The sequence below is a fragment of the Aotus nancymaae genome, unplaced genomic scaffold (genome assembly GCF_030222135.1).
Source record: "Aotus nancymaae isolate 86718 unplaced genomic scaffold, 86718_ANA_hifiasm-v0.15.2.pri h1tg000028l, whole genome shotgun sequence".
Classification (NCBI taxonomy): Eukaryota; Metazoa; Chordata; class Mammalia; order Primates; family Aotidae; genus Aotus; species Aotus nancymaae.
This window is the reverse complement of record NW_026988441.1, coordinates 4,516,298-4,535,039: the sequence shown is the minus strand read 5'-3', so window position 1 is coordinate 4,535,039 and position 18,742 is coordinate 4,516,298. Positions and strand designations below refer to the sequence as shown.

Below are 18,742 nucleotides of genomic sequence, written 5' to 3'. Positions count from 1 at the left end.
GGAGAGGAGGGAGCCGGTGCTGAGATTCTAAGATCTGAAACGTAAAGGGCTGGGGGCCAAGACTTTAGTTCTGAGAGGGGAGGAGGCTGGGAGCCTGGATTCCTGGGTCTGAGGGAGGAGAGGCTGGGGCCTGGACTCCTAAATCTAAGGGAGGAGGAGCTGGGACCTGGGACCTGGGCTTTTAGGTCTGAGGGAGAAGGGGCTGGGGGCCTGGATTCCTGGGTGTGAAGGAGGAGGGGGTGGGGGGCTAAATTCTAAGTACTTGTAAAAGGAGAGGCTTGGAGCCTGATCTTTTGTGGGAGGAGGGGGCTGCTGCCAGTAACCCGGAACGGAAGAAAGGTAGGTCTTCTTGGGTCAGACACCTGAGGGTGGATCGGGCCCCGCCCGCTGCCCCCTGAGAGGTCCGGGATCTGGGAGGGCAGGTTTGGGAGGCACCGTGACCTGGTTTCCCCTTCGCCTGGAGGCGGCAGGACCAACCCAAGGAAGGAGGCTTGCTGCAGTAGGGCTGATGGAGAGAGACTTAGGCAGGACTTACTAGGGGGAAAGAGGTGTTGCAACGCGGTAGCGGTTCCTTTACTGCCCACCCATTGCCCTCCACTCAGCTCACAGCTCGGGCAGAAAGAAGGTGAGGTTTCACGTTTACTGTAAAATCATCCATTGGCTCTAAAGGTATCGAGACCCTCCCTCAGTTTCCCCTCAGGTCCCCGCCAGGATTCAAACCCAGGACACGCGCGGCCGGGCCACGAGGGGCGGAGCCCGAGCTCCACGTGGGCGCAGGTACTGCGCCCCTGACATCACGGGGCGGGGCGGGATCTCTGGTGAAGGAGGCGGGGCCACAAGGGGTGGAGTCCCGAGAGGAAGTCCCATTGGGCAAAGTTCCGAGGGGCGGAGCTGTTTTGTGTAAGTGATTCCTTGGGGCGGAGCCGCAGGCTGTGCTGTTCCAAGAGAGAAGTGACAGTTGTCGGTGGTAGAACCGGGCTCTGAAAGGCGTGTCCCTGCTCCGTTCTGAGGGGGCGCGACTGTGTCTTGGTTGACCTTGTGAGGAAGCGGAGCCTCAAGGGCGGGGTCTCAGTGTCCAGAGGGGAGTCTCAGGGCAGCTGGAGGTCAAGGGCGGGCACCATTGAGGCTGGAACCCTTCGGGAACCCCCTACCCTGTGCCCTTCGGCCTTTCTTGGTTTTCCAAGGTGCCCCCGAGGCGCGATGGGTCAGTTCTCCATGGTTTCTTGGATCCAGTCAAAGTAGTGGCATACGCTGGTGTAGACTGCGGGGCGCCGGGGTCTGGAGCAGGGCTCACCACCCCCGGACACCACACCTGCCAAGGTTCCATTGCAAACCAGGGGGCCCCCAGAGTCACCCTGTATGCGAAAGAAGGGCAGAGGAACTGTTAGGCCCCTCTGTTCATCACAATTACACGGGCCACTTTCTCCTTCCCAAAAAGGCCCCAGCCCCTTCCTCCTCCAATACCCTAGAGCCTCCATCTCCAGCCTCTCTTCCCTCAGACCCAGGAGTAAAAGCTCAGAGCCCCCACCTCCCCGCAGGACATAACCTCCTCCTCCCCCAGGTCTCAGACTCCGGACACCCAGCCCATTCCTCTTGTAGATCCAGAAGTCTGGACCTCCAGACCTCTCATCTTTTACACTCAGGAGTCCAGGCCCTGGTCCTATCCGCTCCCAGGCACCAGGTGTCCCAGGCTCCTCATTTTGATCCACGAAGGCTGGGAGCCCATGCCTCTCCTTCCCTAAGACCTAGGAAACTTGGCAGGACAGGCTTATTTTCCCCAGAGTAAGGTCTCACCTGGCAGGAACCTCTGCCCCCCTCCCACAGGCCCGCACAGAGCATGCTGTCCGAGATGTGGCCGGGGTATGCCCAGTGACAGAGTTTGTTCTCCAGGATGCTGATATTGGCACACTGCAGTGTGACTGGAAACAGTGCTGTCGGGAAAGAGACTGTCAAGGATCTGAAACTGTCTCTCAGCACCCCACCGCCCTGAGTCCTCTCTGCAGCTTTCCCAAAGGACCCATGGAGCCACATTTAAGACCCTCAAAGATAGAGACAAGAGACAGTGACAGACAGTCATAGCATGCAGGAGAAACAAATGAAGACAAGGAGGAAGGAAGAGGGACAGGAAAAGAGAGAGGCTGGCTGGATATGGTGGCTCATGCCTCTAATCCCAGCACTTTGGGAGGCTGAGGCCGGCAGATCACTTGAGGTCAGGAGTTCAAAACCAGCCCAGCCAACACAGTGAAACCCCATCTTTAGGAAAAATATAAAAATTAGCCAGGCATGATGGCAGGAGCCTGTAATCCCAGCTACTCAGGAGGCTGAGGCACAAGAATTGCCTGAACCCAGGAGACGGAGGTTGCAGTGAGCTGAGACTGCATCACTGTACTCCAGCCTGGGGGACAGAGGGAGACTCCATCTCAAAAACATAGTAATAATAATATAAGAAGAAGAAGAGAGGAAGAGTGTTAGATATAAAAAGAGTTCCTCTTCAAAAGATTAACTTGCTCAGCATCCTTGCTCTTTGTTCCCTGTTTTCAAGGCCAGACTTCCTTACTCTCTGTATTTCCTGCCCTGGTAAACAAACTCCCCACCAGTCCTTGTCTATAGAGACCACATTCCACATCTGCTACCCACTCTATAGATTACCCCTCCTGTCACAACGGCTCCTTCCCCCAAAACTGCACTCTCCACGGGTATAACCACATTCCTGCACTTTTCAAATTAGCCAGCCGGTTTCAGCTTAGATTGTGTGGTCCAACTCCAGCCAATGGAGATAGGACACAGTAGCAGGGATGACCTGCATTGGAAATAAAAACTCCTTCCTTCCTTTATCCAGTGTGCTCTCGCCATTGCTCCATCGTGAGCAGCACGCTTTCTGCAGAAAGTAAACTTGCCTTGCTGAGAGATCCTTTGTCTCAGTGCTGATTCTTCTCTGTGGCACTGAGCATTTGTTCCCAGCAAAGAGAAACAGAAAGATGCATGCAGAGATCCAAGAGACAAGAGGAGATGCATCTGTAATTCACATAGAGAAATAAGAGAAATAGAGGCCATGAAGGGAGATGGAGACCTCTAAAGGGGAAAGAGATTCTCCAAAGAGGCAATAAAGAAATAGAGACAGACCCAGAGATCTCAAGGGGTGGAAGGAAGGCAGTGAGATAAAGGGGAGGAGATTTACAGGAAGATGGTCACTGGTGGAGACAGAGACATAGAGATGCCAGATACAGCGTGGATAGTAGATATGTCAGTGTAGTTGTGGAGATGGATATATAATACATATGTGCTTCTATATAAGACATGGATGCAGACTCAGATGCATCAAGGGCCATGATAAACAGAATTGATAAACAGAAATCGGGGACGGGGGCTGTGCAGGGAGACAGGAGCCATTGGGGTCCATTGGAGTGGACCAGAGAACTTATCTTGGCTGAAGGGGGCAGCTTCCATTGACTCAGCCCAGTGCTTGCTATTTTGGGAATGTGAGTTCTTCAGACTTTTTCAAGTGAATCCAGAAACGTGGCTTTTGTATAAAATCTTCCAGGTTTTAGATATTGGCAGCAACAAATTCAGACTGCTTTTTCAATCCACTGACCCAATAGGTCAGTGAATCATGACTCTGAGAGACGTGGCCTTATTTCCATTCTAAGATGAACGTATTTTCACATTTAAACATCTCTGGGCCAGGCACAGTGGATCGCACCTGTTATTCCAGCACTGTGGGAGGCCAGGAGTTCAAGAACAGCCTGGACAACATAGCAAGACCTCATCTCTGCTAAAAATTAAAAAAAATTAGCCAGTGTTGGGTGTGGTGGCACATGCCTGTAGTCTCAGCTACTTGGGAGGTTGAAGTGAGAGGATGGCTTGAGCCCAGGAGTTTAAAGCTGTATTGAGCCGTGATCACACTGTTGCACTTCAGCCTGGGCAACAACGCAAGACCCTATCTCCGAAACAAACAAACAAAAACTCTGAAATTAGAATGTGTCTTCCAGAAAAATGATGTTATATCATCAATGAGATCTTTCTTCTTATTATTAGCAGTTCATAAAATAATGGTACATCTGAAAAATTCAAGCATCTTAGATCTGATGAAATATATCAATTGGCAGATAGACTTACAGAGAGAGAGAGAGGAGAGAGAAAGGCAGAAGATAGAGATGAAAAGCCAGAGACAGAGGGGTGAGGGAGCCAGATGCCAGCATGAGGTTTCAGAGAGAGTTCTGGGCCAGGTCATACCCTTGGGGCTGGTCACGGCCCCCCAGCCTGAGATGAGACACTGCATGCCTGGGGAGACACAGGTCTGGCTGAGGTTGAGGGGCTGCACAGCAGGACTCAGACGTGCCTGCCTGGGCAGACGGATCAGCATGATGTCATCATTGTGGTCATTGGCGCTGAGGTCCTTGTTGAAGCCAGGGTGAGGGAAGAAGTCCGTGACGCGGAACAGCTGCTCCAGACCCTCCCATTTCCAGAGGTGGTGCTCTCCAAGGCGGACCCACAGATACCTGCTGGACAGGCCTCAGAGGTCAAGCCGGGGGAAGGGAAGGGTCCTTTCAGCCCAGCCCTCTTTTCCTGTTCATCAGGGTGCTGTGTGACCCTTTGCAAACCACACACCCTCTCTGGGCCCCCATCATCTATGTCTGGCCCAGGGTGCTGTGATTTTAAGCAAGGCGCACACCTCCTCTGGGTCCCTGCTCCCCACTCTGATGTTTTGTGTGCCTCTGTCTTTGTAGCTCTCCCCACAAAGCACCCCCTCCTAGTTCCAGGCTGAGTGAGCCACCTTCTTCCCTACTCCCCTGGAGCCTTGGTGGTGACTTGCGTCCCCAGGAACGGTGTAGGCACTGGGGGGGCCCCACCTACCACAGAACAACAGCCCCACCCCTGCCCCCACAGGTCTGGTGGCTTCTGTGGGAGTGGCTCTGTATGTCTGAGTGGTGTGTGTGTGTATGTGTGCATGGGTATGAAAGGGGATGGGATATGGAAAATCCCCAAATTGGGGGTCATCTATGGCCTTAGCTTTCCCTGACCATCATATCCTTCACCCTTCAATGCACGTCTTTCTGATGTCTAACCTTGAGCCCTCACTACAGTTCTAGCCCACTTGTTCCACTTCTGATCCATGCCCTAGACAGTTGGGATCCTTTCAGGGTCAACAAAAGTTCATTCCCAGCCTCTGACCTCTGACATTAGGCAGCAGGCTAATGACTGTGAATTCAGGATTGGGGAACCAGAGACATCTTTCTCTGTCTCTCTCTGTTATTCTTGTTGTCTTGGCTCTGGATCTGGATAGTCCTCACCCCCACATCCCCTCATCCCCCTACCCTTCCCCTGCCTTTGACTCTTTTCCACCTTCATATCTCTGCATTTCTCCTGCTGACTTTCAGCTAAAATCTAAACATTGTTCTCCCAGCCTGATGTACAAGCCTAAGTTAAAAGAGGTCCCATCATGAAGCAATGCATGATGGGAAATTCCCACACAGCATCTCTTACCAGCATCAGTGCTTTATTCCTGGAGGGAAGAAAATTGGAACAGTATGGATGGTCACCTTTCAGAGGCAATGGAGAGAGGATTCCTGCATCAGGTAGATTCCAGGATACTATTAGAGTGCCCAGAATATAAGATTCTAGAATTCTCAGATACTGACACTCTATTATCCATGATTCTAGAATCCAGAGGTTCAAGTTTTAGAGTTTTTATGAATCCAAGATTCTAACATTCCAGATTCCCCTGGATCAAAAAACTCCAGGATTTTAACATTATCTTAATTAAATCTAAGGCTTGAACCTAGAATTTTAATATTCTGGGACAAAAAGACTAGAATTTCATCATTCTAGAAATCTGTAAATCTGTAACTTTAGAAATGTAAGAGTCTGGGATTCAAACAGTTTAAGACTCCAGAATTCTCTAAATCTCAATATTCTAGGATACTGTGAATTAAAGATTCTAGGACTGTAAGTTTCCATTTTCAATGAACCTAGAAAGCTCTGAATCTAAGATTCTAGGATCACACTAGCCAATATGGCTATTGAACACTTGAAATGTGGCTACATGTATAAAATATAGGACAGACTTCAAAGGCTTAGTGCCAAAAGTAAACTGGATCATTCATACTTATTTAAAAATGGATTGCATGTTGAAATAATTTTTTGAGAATGTCAAGTTAAATCTATTACAATTAATTATACTCATTCCTTATTTTTTAAATGCATCCACCAGAAATTTAAACTTATGCACATGGCTGGTGTCATAATTACTCTGGGCAGTGCTGATCCAGACTGCTAAGATTCTGATAGTCTCCGAATCTATGATTCTATAATTTGCTGAGGCTATTGTAGAATTTCATAAATTCAAGATTTTGGGATTCTGTGATTCTGGATTTCTTTGGGTCAGTCTAGGATTTGAAGAACCTAAGTTTCGAATCTTAGACTCCTCAAATGAGATATCAGACTCTAGAATTTTAGGATTTGGGAGGCAACCCTTCGTAATTCTAAGAGTTGAACTTTTGGTATCAGACATGGAGGCTCCGCACTTGCTGCCTACAGCACCCCTCACCCTTCCCTGACCCCCAGCCCCCGCCCCTCCCCAGCATGGCCAGCCCGGGTCACTCACGGCTTGTGGCAGTGGGCAGCTGTGAGCAGCCAGCGGTCACTGATGAGGGTGGCCCCACAGAAGAGCCGGGTAAGGTGGAAGAGGCCGGCCTGCCAAGGCTGGGAGTTGGGGCGACATTCCTCGGCCCCGATGGCCCGGGTGTCTGCCCAGCCATGCCCTGGGGGTGGGGATGAGGGACAAAGGGGTCAGTGAAGAGCAGGCTGGGAGAGGATGCTGAGAAGCCTAGATGGCAGAAGGCAGAAGCCTGGGGCGGGAGGGAAGAGCAAGATGACTGTAGTACAGCCATGGAGGGGAAGCCAGCCCGGGAGCCTCACCTGCCAGCAGAGAGAGCAGAGCACAAAGGAGTCCCAGCTTCATGACCCCTGGGCACCTGGATCCTGGAGCATGCACCTGGCACCCAGTGCTTCTTTATGGTAAGCCATGACATCTCCTTCCTCCTCCATGGGGCGGCCCCTGTGATTAATCGGGGTTGAGAAATGTCCCTGGGGGAGGGGAAAGTCCTGGGGCTGTGACAGGGGCCTTGGGAGGACCCCCCTTTTGGGAGGAGCTGGCGGCTTGCTGGGCCAGAGCTTGACTGAATGGAGGAGGAGCGCTGGGTGTGTGGAGAGGTTGTGGGCATCTCCTCTGGGGTCTTCAGAGTGGGAATCCCCTTTCCTCATCACCGTGGGCTACAAGATACAGAATCATTTGTGTCCTGGAAAACAGGGAAGATCCTTGAGGACTAAGGTCCTGGGGTGGAGCAGGTTGATTTTGGGTAAAGCAGTGGTGTGGTGTGCAGAGACCAACCTCCCAGGGCAGGCTGGAGGGATGTGCGGGGGGACCGCCCAGAAAGTAGGCTAGGGGTGGGAGACAGAGTCAGGACTCAGGCACAAGAGCAAAAGATACAAAGAGAGGTAGAGACACAGAAGGACCCCAGGTAAGAGGAGGAGTTGGAGGAGGAGGAGAGAGAGAACAAGAGAAAGACTGAGGGAAGCCCAGGTGGAGAGAGGCAGGCAGCTGCATAGGTCTACACACCTCACAGAACCTTCCCTGCCCTGGGGATTTGGGCCTCTTCCCACAAGGACAAGGCCCTCTCCTAGAATGTTGAGGAATCTGGTTCCATCTGGATTAACCCACTCTTGTCATAACCTGCCCCCTTCCCCACAGCTCCACCACCCAAGGACCCAAGTGCCCAACCCACCAGGAAGCAAGTGCCCTAGGCTCTCTCTTAATACATCCTGATCTTTGCCAAATCCTGAGAACATTTGCTATATATTTTTTTCATCCATCTCCCTGTCCCCACACCCATTGTCCTTTCCATCACCCCATCCTCCCTGCCCCTCTCCTCATCATTCCCTCTCAGCAGGTGAACAGCCTCTGGAGGGCTGGGCCCAGGTCTGACTCATCTCTGTCCCAGCATCACCGGATTACAGGCAGAACTGGGCTTGCAGAAGTCCTCAGGAGATGTTCATTGAATGAGTGAATGTCTTTCTCCATATCCTTCTTTTCCTGGTGAACTCCTACTCATCCCTCAACACCCAACCTCAATGTACCCTCCTCCAGGAAATCTCGGATATCTTCAGGCAGAGTCCATCTTTGCCTCTGCTGAGCATGCATAATCCCTTCTTCCACTTTCTCCTGCCCACAGGCCTGGTTATGAAGCTGGGTCTGGGCTCCCCTTGAATGTTCTTTCACTATGGTGCCATGGTTTGGAGCATGGACTCTGGAACTGAACCATCTGTGTGCAAATCTCAATGATTAGGTGTGATTAGCGATGAGGTGTGTGACTTTGGGCAAGTCACCAGACCTCTCTCAGTTGCTCCATCTTTTTTTTTTCCAAGATGGAATCTTGCTCTGTCACCCAGGCTGGAGTGCAGTGGTGCAATCTTGGCTCACTGCAACCTCCGCTTCCTGGGTTCAAGCAATTCTACTGCCTCAGCCTCCCAAGTAGTTGGGATTACAGGCATGCACCACCATGCCCAGCTCATTTCTGTATTTTTAGTAGAGATGGAGTTTCACCATGTTAGCCAGGCTGGTCTTGAACTCCTGACCTCAGGAGATCAGCCTTCCTCAGCCTCCCAAAGTGCTGGGATACAGGTGTGAGCCACCATGCCGGACCTGTTCCATCTGTTAAGTAGCAATAACAATCAGGGTTGTGGGGGAATTATGCAAATTTACACACATGAAGCACAACAGTGTCTGGCACATGGTAAGCATTCGATGTCTACCCATCGCCTGCAGAAGGCTGCAGGGCCTTTATCATCGCGAATATCACCCTGCCTGCAGTTGTCTCACTCCCTTTCCAGACAGGGAAACCTTTGAGGCCGGGGTCTGGGTATCCACTATGTGCTAAGTGCCACACTTACTGCCTTTAAAAGCATTTTAGGCCAGGCATGGTGGCTCACGCCTGTAACAACGGCACTTTGGGGGGCCAAGGTGGGTAAATCACTTGAGGTCAGAAGTTCAAGACCAGCCTGGCTAACATGGTGAAACCCTGTCTCTACTAAAAATATAAAAAATTAGCCGGGTGTGGTGGCAGGCACCTATAATCCCAGCTGCTCCGGAGGCTGAGGCAGGAAAATTGCTTGAACCCATAAGGCAGAGGTTGCAGTGAGCCTAGATCATGCCACTGCACTCCAGCCTAGCCTAGAGTGAGACTGTCTGAAATTTAAAAAAAGGAGCATTTTAATAACTACCTTTACCGACTATGTTCTCAGTGCCTGGTGTTAGGTAAACTTTGCATGTATATTATCTCATTTAATTATCTTTTTTTTTTTTTTTTTTTTGGTTTTTGGACACAGTCTCTGTTGCCAAGGCTGGAGTGCAGTGGCATGATCATAGCTCACTGCAGCCTCAACCTCCTGGACTCAAGTGATCCTCCTGCCTCAGTCTCCTGAGTACCTGGGAATACAAGGTGTGCACCACCATGCTGGGTTTTGTTTTTTTTTTTTTTAGTAGAGACTAGGTCTCACTATGTTGCCCATAGGCTGATCTTAAACTCTTAAGTTTAAGCAATCCACCTGCCCCCTCCTCCCAAAGTGCTAGGATTACAGGTGTGAGCCACTGCACTTGGCCTGTCTCATTTAATTTTCACAGGAGTCTAATCAAGCAGGTGTCTCCATTTCACAGAGTGAAAACTGGGGAAGAGAGAGCATTCAAGTAATCTGTTCAAAACCGTACAGCAAAGTGATTGAAAAGCATTTCCTTCTCTACCTGGTGAACTCCTACTTATCCTTTAAACCCCTGCACAAATGTCCCCTCATGTGAGAAGCCTCCGCTGACTCCTTTGGGCAGATCCTGTGGACCTGGCATGGTGCACCCCATACCTTCCTTCTGTTACAACACTGATCTGTTTGTGTTATGTGTTCGTGCAGCAATGGGAGTGGCTTCTGTATGCCAGACACTAATACAGGTGTAAACAGAGCACTGGGACTGGGTGACCAAAAGTGGACCCCTTTAGCCTGGGCAATTCAGGAAGGCCTCCTGGAGGAGGTGACTTTTGAATGGAGACCTGAATGACAGGAAGGTAAGGCTGGCCTGTCTCCCCAACCTAACTAGCAGCTCCTTGAGGGTAGTGCCTGGTCTGATTCATCTTTTAGGCCTGGCATAAGACGTGGCTGGATAGACATTGTAGAGTGACTAAAGGGACGGATGAGTTGCCTTTAAAAATGAATTGAGTTTTCAAGTTTCCACTGACCTCACTTCTGATCCTTGGATGACAAACACAGCTGATATGCCTGACTGACATTTCCTGGGTGCGCTAATGGGGGCGGAAGGAGAAAGAGGCCACGGAAGGGAGCTGTGTACACCAACCTCCTGTAAGCTTTGCAGGGGCAGGGACCTTGTGATCACCCCTACATGTGTCCCCAGCACCCAGTGCTGGGCCTGGCACGTAATAGATGCTCCATAAATTGCTGACTGAAAGGACAAACCAAAAATGCAGTGCTTAGTGGGAAATCTGTGTTGTGCCTGTATTCAGCTGGCTTATGTTACTGCTTCAAAGTTCAGGACAAGCTAAGACACTCAAACTTTGTGGGTTTTTTTTTTTGATAATGGAGTTTTGCTCTTTCATCCAGGCTAGAGTGCAGTGGCGTGATCTCAGGTCACTGCAACCTCTGCCCCCAGGTTCAAGTGATTCTCCTGCCTCAGCCTCCCAAGTAGCTGGGATTATAAGCGACCACCAGCATGCTTAGCTAATTTTTGTATTTTTAGTAGAGACAGAGTTTTGCTTTTTTGGCCAAACTGGTCTCAAACTCCTGATCTCAGGTAATCTGCCTGCCTTGGCCTCCCAAAGTGCTCGGATTACAGGCATGAGCACCGCGCCTGGCCAACACTCAAACTTGCATTAGCTTTACCTGGATTCTGTGAATAAACTCCCCTCCCTTCCCCCAGTTTCGGGGAGAGACAATTCCTCCCCGCAAGTTTTCAGGACAAAAATCTCACAGCCAGTTAATAGCAGACAAACCAAAGGTTTTCCCCTAAATGTCAGAGGGAGGTTTCTTGGCACAAACTTAGCAATGGGGGTGGCAAGAGTTCCCCAATCTTCACCACCCCCTCGGCCCTCTGGTCTTAGAGGCTGGGATGGAAGCAAGGTGAGGTCCCTTGAGTTCCAGCGGCCCCACGAAGGCAGAGAAGGTACTGTATGACTCAGAGCCAGCCTAGCTCCTGCCAAGGAGGAACTGGAGTTGGGTGGAACCAGAAGTGGGAAACAGTGGGAGATGAGAAGGAAGTGGTTAAAAGGTGCTTCCTGGCACTTGGGACTAGGGTAGGGAAAATTATTCTTCCATCAGCCCTAAAGGATGCGGTTGGAGGGTTGGGACTGGGGCTACCCCTATGCACTTATTCCCTGGACAAAGAGTCACACACGCTCTCATGGGGATGTGGTCAGATCATGACAACAGGTAACCTTTAGTCAGAGCTCACCACCCACTGTGTTAAGCCTCACATGATAATCACCGTGAAGATTTACATACACATGTTATATCGTGGTCTCCTCACAACATGTTTAAGAGGTAGGCACATCATTGTTCCCATTTTGCAGATGAGGAAACCGAGGCTCAGAGAGGGCACTTGACTTGCCCAAGGTCACACAGCAGGGAGAGGCAGAGGAAGCCAGGTTGGGCGACCCCAGTAACTGCTCTCAGAGACTGGGCCATGACCAGCTTCCTTGCTTCTCTGGAATAAACCTTTCCCACCTTTTTCTGCACTTCAACTTCAGTGCAGGCAGAGAACGGGGGTGGGCAGGGGGAATCAAGCGAGAGGAGAGATGTTAAGAGGTGTGGACGGCAGCAGAGGTTTGAGCAGTGCAGGCAGTGGGAAGGGTTCAGCCGACTGGGGAGGAAGAGGATGGACGATGGAGTCTGGGCATCTGGATCAGTTGGAGCGTATGACTTTATTGATCCAAGGCATGTATTTGCAGATCTGGGTGTAGACAGCTGGATGCTGGGCAGAGCCGCAGGGGTAAACACCCCAGGAGAGGATGCCTTGGAGGATCTCGTCACAGACCAGGGGGCCTCCCGAGTCACTCTGGGGATGGCAGAAAGGAGAGATCAAATAAATATGCCACCGTGAGAGCTGCCACTTTGGGATCTGGGGCAGTGGTGGGGAAGGAAGGGGCTGGTTGGGGTAAAGTTGAGGTTGGGGTGGAGTTGGAATTATGAGGCTGGTGGGAGGTACAGAGGGGACTTCGGGTTATGGAGGCTGGGCTGGGGTGGGAATGGAGACCGGTGAGACTGTGGTTGGGATTGTAGCTCACGGAAGGTGAGGAGATGGAGATGGGCTTGGAGATGGGAATGGGACGGGGTTAGGACCGGCTAGAGGATGGAAATGGGATTGAGGATTGGGATGAGGAGCGGGGTAGGACTGGAGAAGAGTTGGGGCCAAGGATGGGTGTGGGAATGGAGTTAGGGAGTGGGGACAGAGTCTGCTGTTTTCCCATAACCTCCCCGTCCTCCCTCCCAGGAGTCAGAGCCGCTCCCTGTTTAGACCCTACCTGGCAAGGGTCCTGGCCCTGGTCCAGTCCTGCACATATCATGTTATTGGTAACCACACCGGGGTAGAAGACCTCACACTCTCTAGGGCTCAGGATAGTGACTCTGGAGCAGCTCAAGCCCTTGTTGTACTTCACTAAAGGGAGAATACGCCAGTCATCCCTGGGTCCAGCCCCCAATCCTTGGGGAGCCAGGATTCCATATACAAGACTGTTTCTATCCCAGTCCCCAGCCCCTCCTCCTTCAGACTCAAAATCCAGGCCCCAGCCCCTCCCCACTTAGGCCCAGGAGTCCAGGTCCCCAGCCCCTCCTCCCTCAAACCCAAGGGTTCAGGCCCCCAGCCTCTCCTCCCTCCGACTCACAGACCCAGGCATCCAGGCCCTCAGCCCCTCCTCCGTGAGACCCAGGAGTCCAGGCCCCACCCCATCCTTCCTCAGACCTGGGAGTTCAGGCCGCCAGCCCCCTCCTCCTGAGATTCCAGCCTGGGGGCCCTGGCTCTTGCCTCTCCGGGCGGCCGTGGTGGCCCAACCAGCCACCTGGCACTGGTCTCCAGGCTGGGCACAGTGGTAGGGAAGCTGCAGGGCCCGAACTCGGGGTCCTGGTACTACAGGCCTGGCCAGCTTCAGCAACATGAGGTCGTGCTCATCTGATCGCCTTGGCAGGATGGGGCCTGAGTCCTGGCGGTACTTGGGATGGACGACGGAGCGAGTCGTCCTACGGAGCTGCTCGCCCTGAAGAAGCAGCAGGTGGTCATCCCCAACTCGAGCCCACAGTGGCCTGGGGGGAAGGAAGAGCCATGTGAAGGCAAATGCTTCATAGGGACTGGGAAGGCGGGCATGGGCAGTGGGGTGACGGTTGGGGTAGGACCCAGAGATAGGAGGGGTATGAGCTAAGAGGGGCTTGGGGGAGAAGGGGACTTCGGACTTGGGCTCCTGGACATGGGCAGGAGGAATCACGTGTTTGAGCTCTGAGGAGCTGCAGGATTTTGAGACAGGTTGGGGGCCTGGACTCCTAGGTAAGTCTACTCCACATTTTTGCTTTTCTTTTCCTTTCCGTTTTCTTTTTTCAGACAGAGTTTCACTCGTCACACAGGCTGAAGTGCAACGATGCAATCTCGGCTCACTGCAACCTCTGCCTCCCTGGTTCAAGCGATTCTCCTGCCTCAGCCTCTCGAAGTAGCTGGGATTACAGGCGCTCGCCACCATGCCCAGCTAAGTTTTTTCTATTTTTAGTTGAGACGGGGTTTCGCCATGTTGGCTACGCTGGTCTTGAACTCCTGACCTCGGGTGATCCACCTGCCTCGGCCTCACAAAGTGCTGGGATTACAGGAGTGAGCCACTGCGCCCGGCCCTCCACATTTTCTCTGTGATAATACCCAACTCTTTCTCCTTCAATGGGGACTCACGAAGTGAACCTTTTCCTTTAGTTCTAAATTCCTGACCACACCGGACCCTGACTTCTATCTGTTGGATGCCACCACCTACTCCTAGAGCTCAAGGAGGATCAGCGGGACCGGAGTGACCAGCCCAGAAATGCCGAGAAGGACTACACCGCCCCCTGGCGGCCACAGCGCAAAGCCCGTGTCCCCTTCTGCAGGAAGGACACAAGGGACTGCGCCTCCAGCCGTGGGAGTTCCGAGCGCCCCGGCCCTGCCCACTCCTCCCCGGAGGGCGCCTCCACAGCCCCCCGTGGCGTCCTCAGGGATCTCCTCCTACTTGTTCCCGCAGTGCGCGGCCGTAAGCACCCAACTCTGGTCCACCAGGACGCCCGCGCAGTGGAACGAGAGGCCGTTGAAGAGCGAGACCTGCCAGGGCTGCGAACCGCGCGCGCATGGGGCGCCGTAGGCTTCGGGGTCCAAGCGCGTGTCGTTTTGGGGGAGCAGCACCGCCTCCGCGGCTGGAGAAAGAAGATGAGATCAGAGCATGGAGGGCAGGGGCTGGAGCTGGGGTCGCAGCTGGGCTGTGGGACTGGGCTGTATTCCCGACGAGGCGCGCAGCCAGAACGGAAGGGTGGTAGGGAACAGTTGGGGGTTTCGCGTGCACCGACGGGAAAGGGAGAAGAAGTGCGTGAAAGTGGAAGGAAGCTGGGAAAGGGTGGTGTCGAGTAATGAGACAGAATAGGGTGGGTCTGGAGGGCAGGGGCTGAACGCTGCGCGCCAGGAGAGCTGGCTAGAACGCAGCCCGTCCGTAGAGGGGCGGGGATGGAACGCGGAGGGGAGGTAAGGGAGCAGGGATAGAACTCAGGGAGGAGAAGGGGTGGGAATAACAAAACGGGATTGAACATCGGGATAAGGGAGGGGTGCAGTGGTTTACGCCTGTAATCTCAGTACTTTGGGAAGCCGCGGCGGTTGGACTGCTTAGGCCGGGAGTTCAAGACCAGCCTGGGCAACATAGCACCCTGTGTATACACACAGACACATATTCTCTCTCTCTCTCTCTCTGTCTGTCTGTCTGTCTCTCTCTCTCTCTCTCACACACACACACACACACACACACTTCTGGCCCATCGCGAAGGCGTGTGCCTGTAGTCACAGCTACCTGATAGGCTGAGGTGGGAGGATCGCTTGGGCCCAGGAGGTGGAAGTTGCAGTGAGCTGAAATTGGGCCACTGCACTCCAGCCTGGGCTACAGAGTAGACCCTGTCTCAAAAAAAAAAAAAAAAAAAAAAAAAAAAAGCTGGGTATGCTGGTGCATGCCTGTGGTCCCAGCTACTCCGGAGTCTGAGAATAGCTTGAGCCCAGGAGGTCGAGGCTGCAGTGAGCTCTGATTGGGCCACTCTACTCCAGCCTTGGCGACAGAGCACGACCCTCTCTCAAAAAAAAAAAAAAAAAAAAAAAAAGGAAAGGAAAGGAAAGAAAAAAGAAAGAAAAATATAAAAGAAGGAAAGAAAGGGAGAAGGAAGGAAAGAAGAAATAGAAAGCAAGAAAGAGAAAGCGAGGGAGAAGGCAAAAAGTGGGAAAGCAAGAGTTAGGATAAAATAGGATGGTGTAAAAGGGAGAGGCCGGGATGGGGCTGGAGGAGGAGAAAGAACGCGGTGAGGAGTCCGCGGAAAACGCGAGGATCCGGGTGGCAGAAATCGGACGGGGCCTGAGTGGGGCAGGACACCCAGGGGCCGAGCCAGAAGAAGGGCCCAGCTGACTTGGGGGCGGGCCCTGCCTGGAGCGCTGAGTGGGTGCTGGGGTCCCGGGGCAGGAGAGGTGCGCGGGGCTTGGTGACCGGAGCACACTCTCCTCCCGCCCGCGCCTCACCCCAGAATTGCGTCATCAGCAGCGGCAGCAGCTTCGCCAGCGTCCTGGCCCCAGAGGCGGCGGAGAGCTGGAGGAGCGGCTGTCTCATGGCCAAGATCTGCTGAGGTGTGTGTGTTGGGGGTTAGGTTAGAGACCCCCCCACCTCACTGTGCCCATGCGCGCAGCCTGAGCCACCCCAGCCCGCGAGCACCCTTTTGACTTGCAGGGGCAGGCAGACGGGAGATTCTTGGACTGAAACGGCCGTAATGAGCGCAATTAACCTAATGATGCCCCTCGCTGCACCTTCCCGTCCTCCCTGTGCCGGAGGGGAGCGCTCTCCGCGCCCCGGCTTCCCCGGCTGCAGCCACGCCGCCCCCGGGGTTTCCTCCTCCTTCACGCGTAGGGTGGGGATCCGAGGCTCGGAGACCGGGGGAGCCTCTTCCTCAGCATCACAGCGGGGGGACTTCCGCGTCCCGCAGGTAGAGAAACCGAGGCTCCAGGCGGGCTCCTGCCCGTGGCCCGGGGGTCCCCACCCATCCTCTCTCAATCCACCCCCACCCGGGTGGGGTGCAGGCCGCTTCACCTGGGAGTCGCCGATAGGAAGGAGGGAGGGAACCCAGACGTGCCTCTGCCCTGCCTGTGGTCTGCCGCTGGCTGTCCAGGGACCCCTGGCCGGACCTTCCCTTTTAACCCTGAGGACTCCGGAAGCTTCTCCACCCTCCCCCACCCCTCCCCGAGGCTCCCTCCCTCCCTTTCCCTCTGTCTAATTATACGGTGGGTGAGGCTGGCACTCCTGGGTCCCAGATTCCTGCTCTGGGAGGCGCCCTGGAATACAGGCTTCTCCCAGTGCCCGAAACACCCCCTTTTCATCCCTTTTGGAGCTGGCTTCCGTGGGGATTCCCCAAGTTCCCGTTCCAAGAAGGCTTCCCGGGTTCGGGGAGAGGGTACCATGTCCCCAGGGAGGCTGGGGGTGGCGGGATGAGAGGTGACTGAGAACGAGGAAACCAACGGGAAGTGCATACCTAGGGTGACAAAGTCAGAAGCCAGGCTGCGGAAGAGGAAGGAGGGAGGCCCAGAGATAAAGCAGATTGAGGAGGAACAGAGACTGGCTTGGAAAGGGAGATCGTGACAAACCAAGGCTAAAAGAGCCAGAGAGAGAGAGAGAGAGGCACGGAGGCTAAGACACACAGAGACGAGGAAAGAGGGAAACCCACGCCTGCTCTGTGGCGGTGAGCTAGCTCTGTGTGTCCCAGTGACTAGCCCGTGTGCGTGTTAGGGCTGTGGCTCTGCCTCATGTCCATGTGTGGCTACCTCACACCCTCCCTGCCATCTGCATGCCACCAGGTGACACACAGGGCCCTGAATCGCAGGAGGTCAAAGCTGCGAGGGGCATCAGCATCGCCTCTGCCAACTCCCTCATCTCAGGTGAGGAATGGGAGGTTCAGAGAGGTCAGTGACTCACGGGTCACACAGCAAGTCCACTTAACAACCAGAAGGCCCTGGTTCCACTCTGGGCTCCTGTTCCTCATGCCATCCCCTCTCCTTCAAGGTGAGAGACCGTGCCAGGAGATCCTGAATTGGCTGGGTGCTGTGGCTCATGCTTGTAATCCCAGCACTTTGGGAGGCATGAAGTCAGGAGTTCGAGACCAGCCTGGCCAACATAGTGAAACCCTGTCTCTACTAAAAATACAACAATTACTCAGGCATAGTGGCGCAGGCCTATAATTGCAGCTACTAGGGAGGCTGAGGCAGGAAAATCGCTTGAACCTGGGAGGCAGACGTTGCAGTGAGCCGAGATCGCACCACGGCACTCCAGCCTCGGTGAAAGAGCAAGCCTCCGTCTCAAAAAAAAAAAAAAAAGAGAGAGAGAAAGTCCTGAGTTCTAGATTTTCTGTTGGACGTCCTCTTCATAGGCTGTGTGACTCCATGCTGGCCATCTGAACTTTCTGAGGTGTTGTTTTATATGCGCTTAGCTAATCCTGCCACCGCCAGTCACACGTGGCTATCCAGTCTTGGATATGTCACAAGTAAGATGGAGGAGTTACATTTCTGGCTTTACATATATATATATATATATATATATATATATATATATATTTTTTTTTTTTTTTTAATGGAGTCCCGCCCCGTTGCCCAGGCTGGAGTGCAGTGACATGATCTTGGCTCACTGCAACCTCCACCTCCAAGGTTCAAGTGAGTCTCCTGCCTCAGCCTCCCAAGTAGCTGGGATTACAGATGCCCCCCACCATGGCCAGCTAATTTTTTGTATTTTTAGTAGAGAGGGGGGGTTTCAGTATGTTGTCTAAGCTGGTCTCAAACACCTGACCTCATAATCCGCCCGCCTCAGCCTCCCAAATTGCTGGAGGCCGCTTGAGCCACCACACCTGGCTGGCTTTATGTAATTTTAATTGGAAGAGCCACGTGTGGTTAGTGGCTACCTACCATATTGGCCAGCAGAGGTCTCCACCACCCAATTCTCTATCAAGGAAGTTGGAAAAAAACAATGATAAGCTCCTTTTGCTGGGTCTTAGAACGTGCAGGCTGACTGACTTCTTACTGTGTTATCATACTTTTGCATACGCGGTTTTACAGATAAGGAGACAGCCTTCCTCGAGGCATCTCACTTGGTAGTTAAGAGACCACCTCGCTTCAGATCCTGGCTCTCCTCGCCTCGTAACCGTGAGTAACTGACTTCGTTTTTCTGTGTCTCAGTTTCTTTATCTATAAAATAGGTAGGATAACAGTGCCGACCTCATAGGGTTTTATGAGGATTAAATTAGTTGATACATTTAAAAGCTCTTGGAGGCCAGGCACAGTGGCTCAGGCCTGTAATTCCAGCACTTTTGGAGGCTGAGGACAGATTGCTTGAGCCCAGGAGTTTGAGACTAGCCTGGGCAACATAGTGAGACTCCATCTTGACAAAAAATACAAAACTTAGCTGGG

At 53.0% G+C, this 18,742-nt stretch overlaps 3 protein-coding genes and 1 long non-coding RNA gene across 5 annotated transcripts in view; 2 read left to right on the top strand and 2 right to left on the bottom strand.

Annotated features, from left to right (window-relative positions):
* Nucleotides 1–1,205: 1,205 nt before the first annotated feature.
* KLK9 (kallikrein related peptidase 9) lies at nucleotides 1,206–8,846 on the bottom strand. Its single transcript, XM_064380767.1, has 6 exons — nucleotides 8,812–8,846; nucleotides 6,975–7,057; nucleotides 6,605–6,761; nucleotides 4,234–4,499; nucleotides 1,795–1,931; nucleotides 1,206–1,355 (listed from the first exon to the last, which is right to left on the bottom strand). The coding sequence occupies exons 1-6, from the start codon at nucleotides 8,844–8,846 to the stop codon at nucleotides 1,206–1,208; spliced, it is 828 nt and encodes a 275-aa protein (XP_064236837.1).
* A 1,270-nt stretch (nucleotides 8,847–10,116) lies between these two features.
* On the top strand, nucleotides 10,117–14,369 carry LOC135276728 (uncharacterized). The gene is made up of 3 exons (XR_010344227.1): nucleotides 10,117–12,150; nucleotides 13,236–13,319; nucleotides 13,643–14,369. It is a non-coding gene; the product is annotated as an uncharacterized LOC135276728 (long non-coding RNA).
* On the bottom strand, nucleotides 11,918–15,908 carry KLK10 (kallikrein related peptidase 10). The gene is made up of 5 exons (XM_012461710.2): nucleotides 15,821–15,908; nucleotides 14,289–14,469; nucleotides 13,076–13,350; nucleotides 12,576–12,709; nucleotides 11,918–12,109 (listed from the first exon to the last, which is right to left on the bottom strand). The coding sequence occupies exons 1-5, from the start codon at nucleotides 15,906–15,908 to the stop codon at nucleotides 11,957–11,959; spliced, it is 831 nt and encodes a 276-aa protein (XP_012317133.2). The 3' UTR covers nucleotides 11,918–11,956.
* Nucleotides 15,909–16,241: 333 nt separating this feature from the next.
* Nucleotides 16,242–18,742, top strand: part of LOC105723611 (myeloid cell surface antigen CD33-like) — a 169,272-nt gene continuing 166,771 nt past the window's right edge. Inside the window, exons 1-2 of one of the 2 annotated variants that reach the window (XM_064380985.1) lie at nucleotides 16,242–17,224; nucleotides 18,392–18,478. The gene's annotated coding sequence lies outside the window, so the exon portion shown is untranslated. Of the gene's footprint in view, nucleotides 17,225–18,027; nucleotides 18,479–18,742 lie in introns of those variants that run through there. The other variant, XM_064380984.1, reaches the window with a different exon arrangement.

Excerpts from the sequence above, each read along its gene's own strand:
- KLK9 (XM_064380767.1), bottom strand. The coding sequence starts at position 8,846 with ATGATAAAGGCCCTGCAGCCTTCTGCAGGCGATGG. Across the intron at positions 7,058-8,811 it reads CAGCCTTCTGCAGGCGATGG|GGGCCGCCCCATGGAGGAGG; the intron begins GTAGACATCGAA and ends GATTAATCACAG. Across the intron at positions 1,932-4,233 it reads GGCCGTGACCAGCCCCAAGG|CACTGTTTCCAGTCACACTG; the intron begins GTATGACCTGGC and ends CTTTCCCGACAG.
- KLK10 (XM_012461710.2), bottom strand. The coding sequence starts at position 15,908 with ATGAGACAGCCGCTCCTCCAGCTCTCCGCCGCCTCTGGGGCCAGGACG. Across the intron at positions 12,710-13,075 it reads CACCACGGCCGCCCGGAGAG|TGAAGTACAACAAGGGCTTG; the intron begins GCAAGAGCCAGG and ends TTCTCCCTTTAG. Across the intron at positions 12,110-12,575 it reads AGGGCCAGGACCCTTGCCAG|AGTGACTCGGGAGGCCCCCT; the intron begins GTAGGGTCTAAA and ends TGCCATCCCCAG.